This window comes from Seriola dumerili, unplaced genomic scaffold (genome assembly GCF_002260705.1).
Source record: "Seriola dumerili isolate Sdu_G_001 unplaced genomic scaffold, Sdu_1.0 BDQW01000226.1, whole genome shotgun sequence".
Classification (NCBI taxonomy): domain Eukaryota; kingdom Metazoa; phylum Chordata; class Actinopteri; order Carangiformes; family Carangidae; genus Seriola; species Seriola dumerili.
The window spans coordinates 3,660,836-3,672,478 of NW_019174481.1; the positions used below are offsets into that span (position 1 = coordinate 3,660,836).

The 11,643-nt window shown below is 41.4% G+C and overlaps 2 protein-coding genes across 2 annotated transcripts; one reads left to right on the forward strand and one right to left on the reverse strand.

The window, feature by feature from the left end:
- The first annotated feature begins 151 nt into the window (after nt 1-151).
- Nucleotides 152-5,976, forward strand: LOC111228866 (ras-related protein Rab-3A-like). The gene is made up of 5 exons (XM_022754968.1): nt 152-225; nt 2,071-2,295; nt 3,910-4,028; nt 4,763-4,887; nt 5,742-5,976. The coding sequence occupies exons 2-5, from the start codon at nt 2,071-2,073 to the stop codon at nt 5,930-5,932; spliced, it is 660 nt and encodes a 219-aa protein (XP_022610689.1). The 5' UTR covers nt 152-225; the 3' UTR covers nt 5,933-5,976.
- Nucleotides 5,977-9,215: 3,239 nt separating this feature from the next.
- Nucleotides 9,216-11,179, reverse strand: LOC111228853 (transcription factor jun-D-like). The gene has a single exon (XM_022754944.1). The coding sequence runs from the start codon at nt 10,926-10,928 to the stop codon at nt 9,990-9,992; it is 939 nt and encodes a 312-aa protein (XP_022610665.1). The 5' UTR covers nt 10,929-11,179; the 3' UTR covers nt 9,216-9,989.
- Between the last annotated feature and the right edge of the window lie 464 nt (nt 11,180-11,643).

Sequence of the window (11,643 nt, forward strand, 5' to 3'; positions counted from 1 at the left end):
TTATTCTATTCATAAGAATGAATTTGGGTTGGGGCGGGGCTCTGTGTGAATGGGCGGTCTCTGCTCACTGATTGGTCAGTCATCTTGCCAATCCTCCTCACGCTCTGTTTGCACCCGCTTATGCCAGAGCTGTCAATCAAGAGGTGCACGAGCTACTGCAGGTGCAAAGCTGGGCTCTGGGTTAGCCGCTGCAACGAAGCCGAGGGAAAAAACACACATTTCAAGGTAAATCCTGCGCTTATTTGTCATTGTGGGGCTGTGTTAAGTCGAACAGTAGCAACAGATGGCATACGGATAATTTGTTGCTTATGAGCTCTGGGATTTAGATTGAAAATTTAGTCGTAAATAGGGAAGAGTAACCTTCATTTGACATAGCTGGGATGCTTAGCTAGCTACTGCTGCCACTTTTAAATACTGGTAACGGTACGTCGAGTTAGCATTAAAGGTAGCGATGCTAGCCTAATTACATGCATATTATAAGGGTAAAAACTGCATTTTTATCTGCATTGCTTCCATCTCTGTAGCCGTCACTTGATCTTTATTTTAGGCGAGTAGTACTGTATAAAAAAACACCTTGTTGTGCATTTTCTCGGTTTTTCTCCAGCTAACCTGAGACAGACTGTTTCAGCTATATATTCACTACCAGCAGGCTAACGCCAGATAAGCTCCTCCGTGGATAGATGGTGTGGTTTAGGCCGTTTAAATTGGGAGCATGTTGTGTTCAGGTTTATACAGTCGTGGACAGTTTATCTGTTTTTCTCTAATTTACTGTGGCCAGCGATTCAAACTCTGACCAACCATATGGTTCATTCATAATTGTGCGGCTAGCCTACTGCTCCTCGGAGGTTCCCTGCCCTCCCTGGATGGGAAGGGATAGTCAGTTTAGCTGATGCTTAGCCTGCTAAGCCCCGGTGCTTCCGTCCTCTTATCTCGCGTCGGGCGGAGGTATGCATTCTTTGTCCGACCAGTATTATTGACATGAAGTGGGAACACTCAAGGCAGTGAGAGGGTATTGGCTGTTTGTATTGACACAGCCTCTCGGCGAAACGGCCATATCATTTTATTCCCTCATAAAGCCATGTCAGTGAGACTGTTGGGGAACCATATGGAGTGGGGTAAGGCTGTTTTTACCGTGGCATATGAATTGAGACGCCTTTTCCTGTTGTCTGTATAAAGAATGCTGATGAGCTGTTTCTGAGAGCAAAACAACCCAAAATAATCAATCTGCCCATTAAATGAATTTGATATTCGACATATTCGACAGGAACTTAGTCTTGAAAAAGAGGAGAAAATACTCACATTTGTTCTTCAATCCTTGTATTATCTATGTCAACCTTTGACTTAAAGTCAGAATTGTTGCATGTTATTTTAATAACTTTTATCCACACGTGTTTAAGATCTCTGGGGTTCAGAGCTGTTGATGTCAGGATATAGCTCAGGCAACGGATATCCAAATCTGCTGTGTCAGTCAAAAATAGTTTCAGAAGATGTTTCTAGGTCTATCAGAGGTTTGATCTGGTTTTTTTCTGCATCAGTAGTTTCCTTCTTTCATGTCTGTTGAATGTGGTTGCAATGTGGTTTGTAAATTAACTGATGTTTTTATTTATTAACTATCCATATAGAATTCTAAACAAAATGAGTATGAATACAAAATTATATATCCAATTGACAAAGAGTATGTTAATCTGTCATATGTCCTTAAACAGAATAGTAACATTTTATAAAATGGTAGAGGCAAGACTACATTTTCCTTGTTTATTTTCACCAATCATTTACACCAAACATGACATGTTGACTTGACACTGTAGCTACAAGGGTTGAACACAATGTCATGAATGCAGTACCTGCACAATTTGATGGAATCAAATACAGCAGCTCTACTGTAAACCCTGCCTTCGTTTATATAATGTTTAGTTTTTGCAGATAATATCAGACAGGCTTGGATTCAACTTCTTATTTTTGTGACAGTATTTTGTGTTGGTGATGTTGTATTGTAAAGTGTTTCTATTATTTTCTCCAGCCTATATAAATAAGAAAGCTTATCAAAATGTGATCTCTTTCCTTGCATAGATGGCGTCTGCAAATGCCACATACGGACAGAAGGAGTCATCGGACCAGAACTTTGATTACATGTTTAAAATCCTCATCATCGGCAACAGCAGCGTAGGAAAGACCTCCTTCCTTTTTCGCTATGCAGATGACTCATTCACACCAGCCTTTGTGAGCACAGTGGGCATCGACTTCAAGGTTAAGACCATCTACAGGAACGACAAGAGGATAAAACTGCAGATCTGGGTGAGGAAGTGGACCCATACATTACATGCTTACAGATGTGCTGAGGTTGTCAGGTACAGATTGTCTCGTGGTTCCAAGAGCAGGTTGAGCAGGGTTTCTGACGGGGACAAGAAATGTGGAAAAATAAGAAAAACAGGCGTTTTTCTGTTGCTGGTACTCACTCTGGACTCGTTCAAAATTTGGGAAAAAAAATCAATTTTACCTTGCTTTGTTTGTTGCTGCTTTTTGTTTTATCTGTGGTCTGCATTAAATACCATGGTCCTGAACTGTGCTGTCTAGAATCAGGCTCCATTAAAGTGTGCAACAGGTGGTCTGTGGTCGTCTCTGGTCTATGGCCACACACTTGTATTATGTATGTCACATAATTAGCACACATTTCACAATCAGTGTTTTCTCTGTTTTTTTCTGTATCTGCTGATACAAAAGTCTAATCTGATATTGATATTTCCTTCCATAATATTATGATGTGGTGCACCCTCAGCCTAAAGTAGGCTCACAGTACAATTTAGAGGTGTCTGACAGCAAAATATGAAATAAGGAAATGCAGTCTGCACACCACTTTACTCTTAATGGTTTCTTTAATGTTAGAATTGCTGTTACAGGTTTGCATAGGATTCAAATAGTCTGTGTTCACGAACAATTCAGATGCAGGTTTGAACAGTAGGGACATCCCTGACACAGTATAAGCCTGTAACTAACCATCAGTTTCATTAACAACTAATCGGCCGATAATTTTCTCAAATAATCATTGAGTCTATAAAATGTGAGAAAGCATCCAGTCCATTTTCCTATAGTTCAAGGTGACGTCTTCAAATGTAATGTTTGTCCAACAAAAAGTCTAAAACCCAAAGATATTCAGTTTACAATGATGTAAAACACTGAAAAGCAGCAAATTCTCACATTGGGGAGGCTGCAAACAGATAATGTTTGACACTAATTGGTTAATTAATTGGTTTAATTTGACTAATTGGTTCAGCTCCACAGTTTTTATAATTCAACAAGCCTGCAAAAAACTAAATGTGGTTAACCAGAGTTAAGGCGGATTTCGTTGTTACCTGCAGATCATCTTGAAAGGAATGCATGTTTTTCATGCTGCCCCTCACATCTGTGACTTAAGCGGTCTCTGTTATCATGTATCCCTAATGATTCCCAGCTGTTAAACTGGCCTCTCCAGTCCCCAGAATCACTTCATCTGCTGTGTAATGGCAATACCCTTGAAGTGCACTTAACATGAGCCATAAAGCCTGACCCTGGAACCAATTGCTTATTACATGCGACACCAGAGGAATACCTAATGCTCATGTGAGTTTGGCTGAATGTTAAACAGAGACAATCATCAGGAGGAACATGCACAGCCATAAATTGTTTGCAGGTGCTCTGTGACAATTATCTTCACGACAAGACAAAAAAAATACCTGCACTCTGCTGTCTTGTTACCAATGCTTCTTAAAGTCTACATGGGCATGAAGATGGAAGATCGTTGTCTTTGTTGTGATATATTTTTGTGTATGTCTTCGTCTGAATGTCAAACTCCTCTTGTCCCAACAGTAATGCTGTATATACTCCAAAATAACAGTTGAGTAAAAACAAAGGTGTTCATGTGTCTTTGTTCAGGACACCGCTGGCCAGGAGCGCTACAGGACAATCACCACAGCTTACTACAGGGGAGCCATGGGCTTTATCCTCATGTATGACATCACCAACGAGGAGTCCTTCAACGCTGTGCAAGACTGGTGAGGGACAACTGAGTATGCATGTCTGTGTGTATGAAGGCGGCAAATGAACAACTGACAGTCTCAGTTCTTGAAGTTTGTTCAGCTTTGTTGTTGTTGGTACCATATTTTCCCACAGCTGCATTTCTGAGATCAGCTGTTGCAAGTTCGAGACATAGTGAAACCTCAGAAGTCGTCAGACAGTCGAACAGGTTTCAGACAAGTTGGTTTGAAATAATTATGCAGCACTTGTTTTCATGAGACAGATCAAGGCATAAATAATGTCCATTATAATCATCTGTCACTCTGTTAAATTGTGTGTTTGCACGTCAAAGTTGAAACAGAAAGAAGCACAACAGAAATGAGTGGTTTGAATTATTTGTTCAGGTAATTGCATTAAACCTGACTTGTTTGAAACCTGTCTGGTTGCTTGTGTGATGTTGCCTTGTTAACTCTTGTGAAGCTATTACTAATGCCTCTACCATTTTCCCACACCTCTTCAGGGAATCAGTAATTAAAATGGCATCATAACCAACAGGAATAATGATTGTTTAAAAAAAAAAAAAAAAAAAAAAAAGATCTCTTCATTTTTCATTTTTACGTTGACAAAATGCAGATGAAGCATGATCTGTTGGAGCACTGTGCCACTTTGATCCAGTGCTTTCTGAAAAACTGGAACCTGTAGGAAATTACACACACTTATGAGATTGAGTTGGTCCATGTAGCTGAGCACCCTGTACTGTATCTGCCAACAGGTCGACCCAGATCAAGACATACTCATGGGACAATGCTCAGGTGCTCTTGGTGGGGAACAAGTGTGACATGGAGGATGAACGCGTGGTGGCTGCAGAGAGGGGCCGGCAGCTGTCAGAACAGCTGGGTAAGTCAGCTGGTCACAAAAGAAAACTGGATATGATGACTCTTTTGTTGTCCCTCCCCTGGTGTTTATCTTCCTCTCCTGGGAGAATTAGTGAAAATTATAAACAATTGTGACACATAGCGTTGTTTAGGGTAGATGACTAAATGATGTAGATAAAAATGAGTACAGTTCATAATGCTGAGGTTATGTTTTGACTGTTAGGTTTGGTTCAACTTAGTGGTCATTTAAGGGGTTGTAATTTGTAGTTTTGTTTATTATACTGTAAATACTTACTGTACAGTATTTCATGTTTAAACTTTTCAGCTCGCTACATTACAGAATTTCACAGTTTGAAACTACAACATTTCTGGCAGCAGTTACTGTATATCACAAATAAAAAGGCAGCTATGCAAGTCAGCCATACTAACATGAGTGCAAACGTGCAGCATGTGACAGACAAGAGGTCTAATGATCAGCACTACAGTCTTGATGAGGAAACTTGCAGAGGCACAAAGAAACCAGATAGCAGCTTTTTTTTTTTAATTCTTTTTTTGACAAGTTGTTATTTTCTGCTCTTTCTTTTGGAAGTTGTAACCTCGAAAATCTGTCAATTGCGATCTGAGTGGTCAGAGTATAGTCATCGAATCATACAGAATCTGACTCTAATTAGACAATTTCAAACCACCAGATCTGAAAACATGGAATTAGTTGTTTTCAAGATTTACGAATAGTTTTCATTTAGAAATACTTACACAAATCTGATGTGGAGGATGTGTCCTGACTTGATGAGATAAGTGGATTAACTGGATAAGCTCCACACTGGAACAATAATTGTAACCATAGGCTCTCTCTGCCTCTGTCGCCCCTCCTGGCAGGTTTTGAGTACTTTGAAGCGAGCGCCAAAGACAACATTAATGTGAAGCAGACCTTCGAGCGGCTGGTGGACATCATCTGTGAGAGGATGTCGGAGAGTCTGGACAACAATGACCCGACCATCACCGGAGCTAAACAGGGGCCACAGCTCACTGAGCAGCCTCAGAGGTCCCATCAGGATTGTGCTTGCTAAACACTGCTACACACACACACACACACACACACACACACACACACACACACACACACACACACACACACACACACAGTCTGCTGTCCTAAAATCCACACACCTTGTTTTTTTTCAGTATGTCTCTGGCTTTGTCTTTCTTTCTCATAAGCATATACACAAATAAATCACACACAAACACTGCCATACAGAGTCACACAATCTGGCTGCTTTAATTCTCCACCCCTCTCACTACACCACGAACACTATCCACATGAGCTGGCTTTCTTCAAAGATTTAGGTGTTTTCAGAGGTGAAAGTGAAAGTTTTTGTTCATTTTGTGTCACAGGAAATAAGTGATAGTGGTAATTTAGTCAGAGGGGTGAAGAAAGTTACACAAAAGCATCAACAATCCTAAATCCAATCCTCTTTCTTTCATACGTGTACACATACAGTACGCACACACAAACACACACACACACACACACATACACACACACACACACACACACTTTTGTTGTTATTAGCAGAATTATGAAAGGTCAGTCAAGGCTGAGACTCCATCATTCCTTATTGGCAATTTCACAATTGGGGTTTAACTGGTAAAGGTTTTGAAGGTGGGACATTCTCCTGGTCCCACTCGGCACCAAGGCCTAAAATCCTAAATGGATACAAATCATTTGCAGTTGTTTTATCTTTTAGTCCCATTGAGAATATATGTTTGTTGCTGTGGATAGAGTTGATGTTTTTTTTTTTAAAAACATTTTTCAGTTGGTTGGGTGTGGTTTTGAGCATGTCAAATCTCCCGTCCTTCCCCGTGGTGTGATTGAGTTTCTACAGATAATTACGGTCCAAGTTTGGCGTCCAAACAGGGTCATTTCAAGGTTTGTCTTACATTTGATTTTAGGAATGAATGCAGGAATAGCAAATGTCACACATATCAGTTTGCTAGTTGCATTACATTGTTATAGGATTTTATAACATTTCTGTTGGCAAGTGTGCTCTATGGATGGCATGGTTTGTCCAGCCTTTAAAACCAGCTCGGTCCAGTGAAAGGAGCTGCGGAGCCTCGGGGGCTGCTAGTTTTTTGATTTCTAGTTCTTTCTTTTTTTTTTACTTTTGTTGTTATTTTTTTAAGACATGACAAAATCAAGGGATAAGGGATGTCTTTCACCACACGGAGAAGAGTGTATAAATGTTTAAAAGTCAATAGATGTGCATTTTTCAAATGCATATATAATATAAATACATATATAATGAACATATACAATCCAACTGATTTAGGATATTGGATTCCTACCTGTGCTTTAGTGAGAGGTGCATGATGTTGATGTTTTTAACCAGTGATGGTTGACTGGATGGTTATTTGTATGAGCTGCTGTCTGAATTTAAAACCCGTCCTGTCCTACAGTTTCAGTACCAAATGGGGCTAAAGGTTTCACATGTTAAGCCCGTGGCCTCTTGTCATTGTATTAACTTTCATTCACTGCATACAACGTGCACCATGCACTCACTAGAAAGGCATGTGATTCAGTGTGAGCACTGGTACACCCACAGAGCCGCCATCTCCATCAACATCCAGATCGTCTCTTGCAGTATGTCAGTGAAGGTGATGTTTTCATCTTTATTTTTTTTTTTGGGGGGGGGGACATGATGTTTTTAAGCATGTTAAATGTCAAATTGTGAGTTTTATTTCTCTCTCTGATGCTAAGGTTAGGGATTTGTCTGCTTGTGTATACAGTACAAAACCTTCTGTAAATCATGCGTTCACAGATGTGCTGAGGCATGCGAAAATATTTTCAACACCTAAGTTTTTTTCAGAATACAACTTATTTATTTTGTATTATTTATAACTTAATTTATTTTTAAGATAGTGTTCTTCCTAGATTATGCATTGCAATCTGCACTTGACTTTTTAAAGAGATGTTCAATAGTATTCGATTGCTTAAACTGTTCCAGCTTTTAAATGAAAATGTATTTGTGTTTACAGTGAGTACAAAGCTTGACATGCTTCCTCAAGAGGAAAAGTTAAACATTCCAGTGTAAGAGCCTCTTATCACATTCATGCGGCTTTGGTGGGAAGTTTGTTTGTCTTTTGATATCGCTTATGTAACTTTTAAGACTTGGTAGTGTACAAGCCGACTGTTCTCACAGAGCAATAGCAGTTCTTTCTCTCCACACCCAAATATCAGCAACATACAACCCTGCTGGAGGTTTGTAACACACGTACTGTATGTGGGTGTGTGAATGTACAGTTTGTATTAAGACGGTCGTAATAACTGTTCTTTCCAAAGAGTTCTCGACAATAAATTTAGAGCCAAAAAGAGTGGTTGTTACCAGGGAGATTATGTTTTCACCCGTGTCTGTTTGTTTGTCAGAAGGATTATGCAAAAAGTAGTGAACGGATTTGCACCGAACTTTGAAGACGCGTGGGGTATGGGCCAGAAAAGAAGCAATTAGGTTTTGGGGCTGGATCTGGATCATTTACTATGAATTTGAATTATTTTCTCTGAAGTCTGGTGTATGTTGTTTGACATTGGTCTTGGCGGAGGACTGTGCTCTTTGAGTGCGTTTCTAGTCACATATTTGTCAGTTTTCCGCTGACAAATTTGGCTACAGCATTCCTGCTCAGTGCAGAAGATTCACAAAGGGGGAAATGTTTTGGGAAGTAAACTGAATACGCTGAACACTTCATTTAAAAAGTGATGATTCTTACTGCATTGGTTCACTTTTGACTTGTTTGTTGATTTTTGTTACTTTATTTATTGTGTTTTGCTACAGCTGTAAACTTGCCCATGATTTAGGAACACGTATCGATCCCGTTCAACTCTCCTTCTCCTCCTCCTTGTCATAAATAACCTTTGTAAATAGGAATTTTCTGCCCGTCGGGTATTAGTTGTGTGAATTGTGCTGTAATTCTGTAATGCCAGATTTGCTAAAATGAGGAATCAATAAACACATTCTAAATGCTGGAGTTCTGCGTCGGTACAACAGTTATTCCAAAAGGTCTGATTTACAAGAAGAGCACATGTGATGTATCGGAAATGGTGTAGAGAAAATGTTATTGTGCCCAGCAGAGGGCATAATACTGCATTAATGTTTTCTTTTGCCCTGAGAGTTGTTTGACCATCTATGGTTTGGTTCAGCTTCTCTACTGCACTTAATACAACACCCACAGTGTCAACTGTGCATGAAAAGAGAAATGTGAAGGTTTAAAATGATGCATTTATCCTCTCGAAATGTTCCTTCTAACTATAATAAAGCAAGCAGAGCCCCCTCGTCTTAGTAAGAAACAAAACACATGAGCTGTAGTAATGTAGTGAATTTAATAAATGTCAAGTAGACTTGAAAGTCCATTACACATGGATACATATGGTTTCTCAGTACGTACACATACATTCATGGAAGTGTGGTGACTGAAGAACTACACAGCAGCCACCATAATGAAAAATACAATGGTTACTGTACACAAAAGCGACAAGACATGCAGTGTTCATTTTTGCAAAATAAGAGGAACAACTAGAAATAAGACCATATGTAAAATAAGAAATGTTTCAGTAAATAAAATAGATATATTTGTCATTGCTAAGTGCTTGTAAACAAGTAAGGCATTATATTACACAGTGGATGACAGCACTTGGTGACACCCCGGTGTTTGGTTGCACTCTTATTGAGATTGTCCAGCTTACACACAGATAAATGCTATCACACATCAGTCCACTGGATAGCAGTTTGCTACATGGCTTCCCAAAAATTAGGGCGACAAAATAAGTCTGTTGGCTGCAAAACACTGCCAGAGTTCCATGAGTCAGAGGACGCTGCAGCTCATACCTGCTGCTGGTCTTTTTCCAGTTGACCTGCAGCTCTCATCAAAGGCCTGTTCATCTCCATACAGTGCAGTGCAAATGTTTTTTTCAGTTGCAGCCTTGTATCTGGAAGGTGCATTTACAATGGCCACACGTGAAGTCTCTGATGAGGATTTTAGGTTACAAAAGGCGAATGTTCCTCAAAGTACAGGCCTGTGTCCTCAGACCATATTTAGAGCTGGAAAAACATCCATGAAAAGCACCATTGCTGGGATTTAATAAGCTTGGACCTGGTTTGGTAAAAGCTGGCATCCGCTGCTGACATGGTTCATCACCTTCTGCTTCAGCTGGGCCACTTGCTCCCTGAGGACGCTGGCTGTGGATGCCAGCTCGGTATTCTGAGTTTTCAGGGTCTTGACCTTGTCCTCCAGCCGAGAGATCCTCTCCAGTTTTCTTTTGCGGCATTTGGAGGCGGCTATCCTGTTTCGCAGCTTTTTCCTTTCCGCCTTGATGCGCTCCTGGTTGTCCATGTCGATGGGAGACAGGGGAGGGCTGTCTCCGAAGCTCTGCATGTCTGGTACCGTCTGAGGCTCGTCCTTCACACCGGCAGAATGGAGTCGTGACAGAGCAGCCGCAGCGGCCGCCTGTTGCTGCGCGCTGGCCAGATGAGACGGAGGCGGCGGGAAAGGGATGGTGTCCGTGGAGTAGTTGATGGTGGTGCCACCGAGCGGACTAGCCGCATAGCCGTTCAAAGTAGTGTATACAGGAAGGTCTGACGTCTGAAGCCCGGCGGACCCGACTGCGTTGGATGAGGCGAGGAGCTCCAGTCTATCCACGGAGACGCAGCCCGCTTCGCTCAGCTGGTTCTGCTTGTGAAGATCCTCCAGCGCCTTGACGAAACCCTCCGCGAATTCCTGCTCGTCACTGGCAGACTTCGGGTAGAGGAACTGGGAAGTCGGGTTGTTGGTGGCGGTGGTGACCAGACCGTTGGACTGGATGATAAGGCGCTCCAGGTCCGGAGAGGTTAGTTTCAAGAGTCCTAAGTCCGGTGAGTTGAGAAGTCCGTCTGTATCCCGGAGCGGGTTTGATTTTAGCTCGGAGTTCTGGTCGTCCAGGTTCAGATTAATTTCCTTTTTCATCATCGTGGTCTGGGAATAGATGTTGGGAACCCTCGGAGTATTCACCTCGGTGCCTGGGTAGAGGGTTGTTTCCATTCTACACCCTCACATGAGGGAGTGTTGAGCGTTACGCATTAACGACTGTTGACCAGGCACATCCAGACATGAGGAAATCAGCTGATCCTTATTTTTAAATGATCCTGCTTCCTTATCTCCTTCTTGTGTTGTATCAGCCACTCTGTGAGTCGACCACTTCAGCTGTTGTTGTGCCTGAGGGGCTCTGATGTGTCTCTCCTGCGCGTGGATGAGATTGTCTTTTCCTGATGGCACGACTGCTATGCGCAGCGCCAGACCTCGCTCGCTTTCTACCCCTAAAAATTCCATTATGTCACTCCAGAGCGCGGAGATTGGCCCAAAATGACGTTGGTTTCCGGTTCAATTTGAATAAGGGGCCGAACCGGTCTTTATTGCCATGGAGACTCTAGGTAAACTACAAACAGTGCAATGCATTGTGGTTTGATGTCATAGCATAAAAAAGCTCAGGGTCGCCAAAAAGAGAGCAGAGACTGGGCGGGGAAGGTGTAAGAGGCGAAGGCCAAGGAAAGGAAGAACAGAGGAACAGGCCTTACAGAAAATACTCCTTCAGCTCAGGCTAAAGCAGCTATTAAAGAAGGAATAGAATAGAATAGAAATAATAGAATGGAATGGAATGGAATGGAATAGAATAGAATAGAATAGAATAGAATAGAATAGAATAGAATAGAATAGAATAGAATAGAATAGAATAGAATAGGAGTAGTCAGATTTTATG

Coding starts and splice junctions, on each gene's coding strand:
- LOC111228866 (XM_022754968.1), top strand. CDS start 2,071: ATGGCGTCTGCAAATGCCACATACGGACAGAAGGAGTCATCGGACCAG. Junction 4,029..4,762: donor TTCAACGCTGTGCAAGACTG/GTGAGGGACAAC, acceptor ATCTGCCAACAG/GTCGACCCAGATCAAGACAT. Junction 4,888..5,741: donor GCAGCTGTCAGAACAGCTGG/GTAAGTCAGCTG, acceptor CCCTCCTGGCAG/GTTTTGAGTACTTTGAAGCG.
- LOC111228853 (XM_022754944.1), bottom strand. CDS start 10,928: ATGGAAACAACCCTCTACCCAGGCACCGAGGTGAATACTCCGAGGGTT.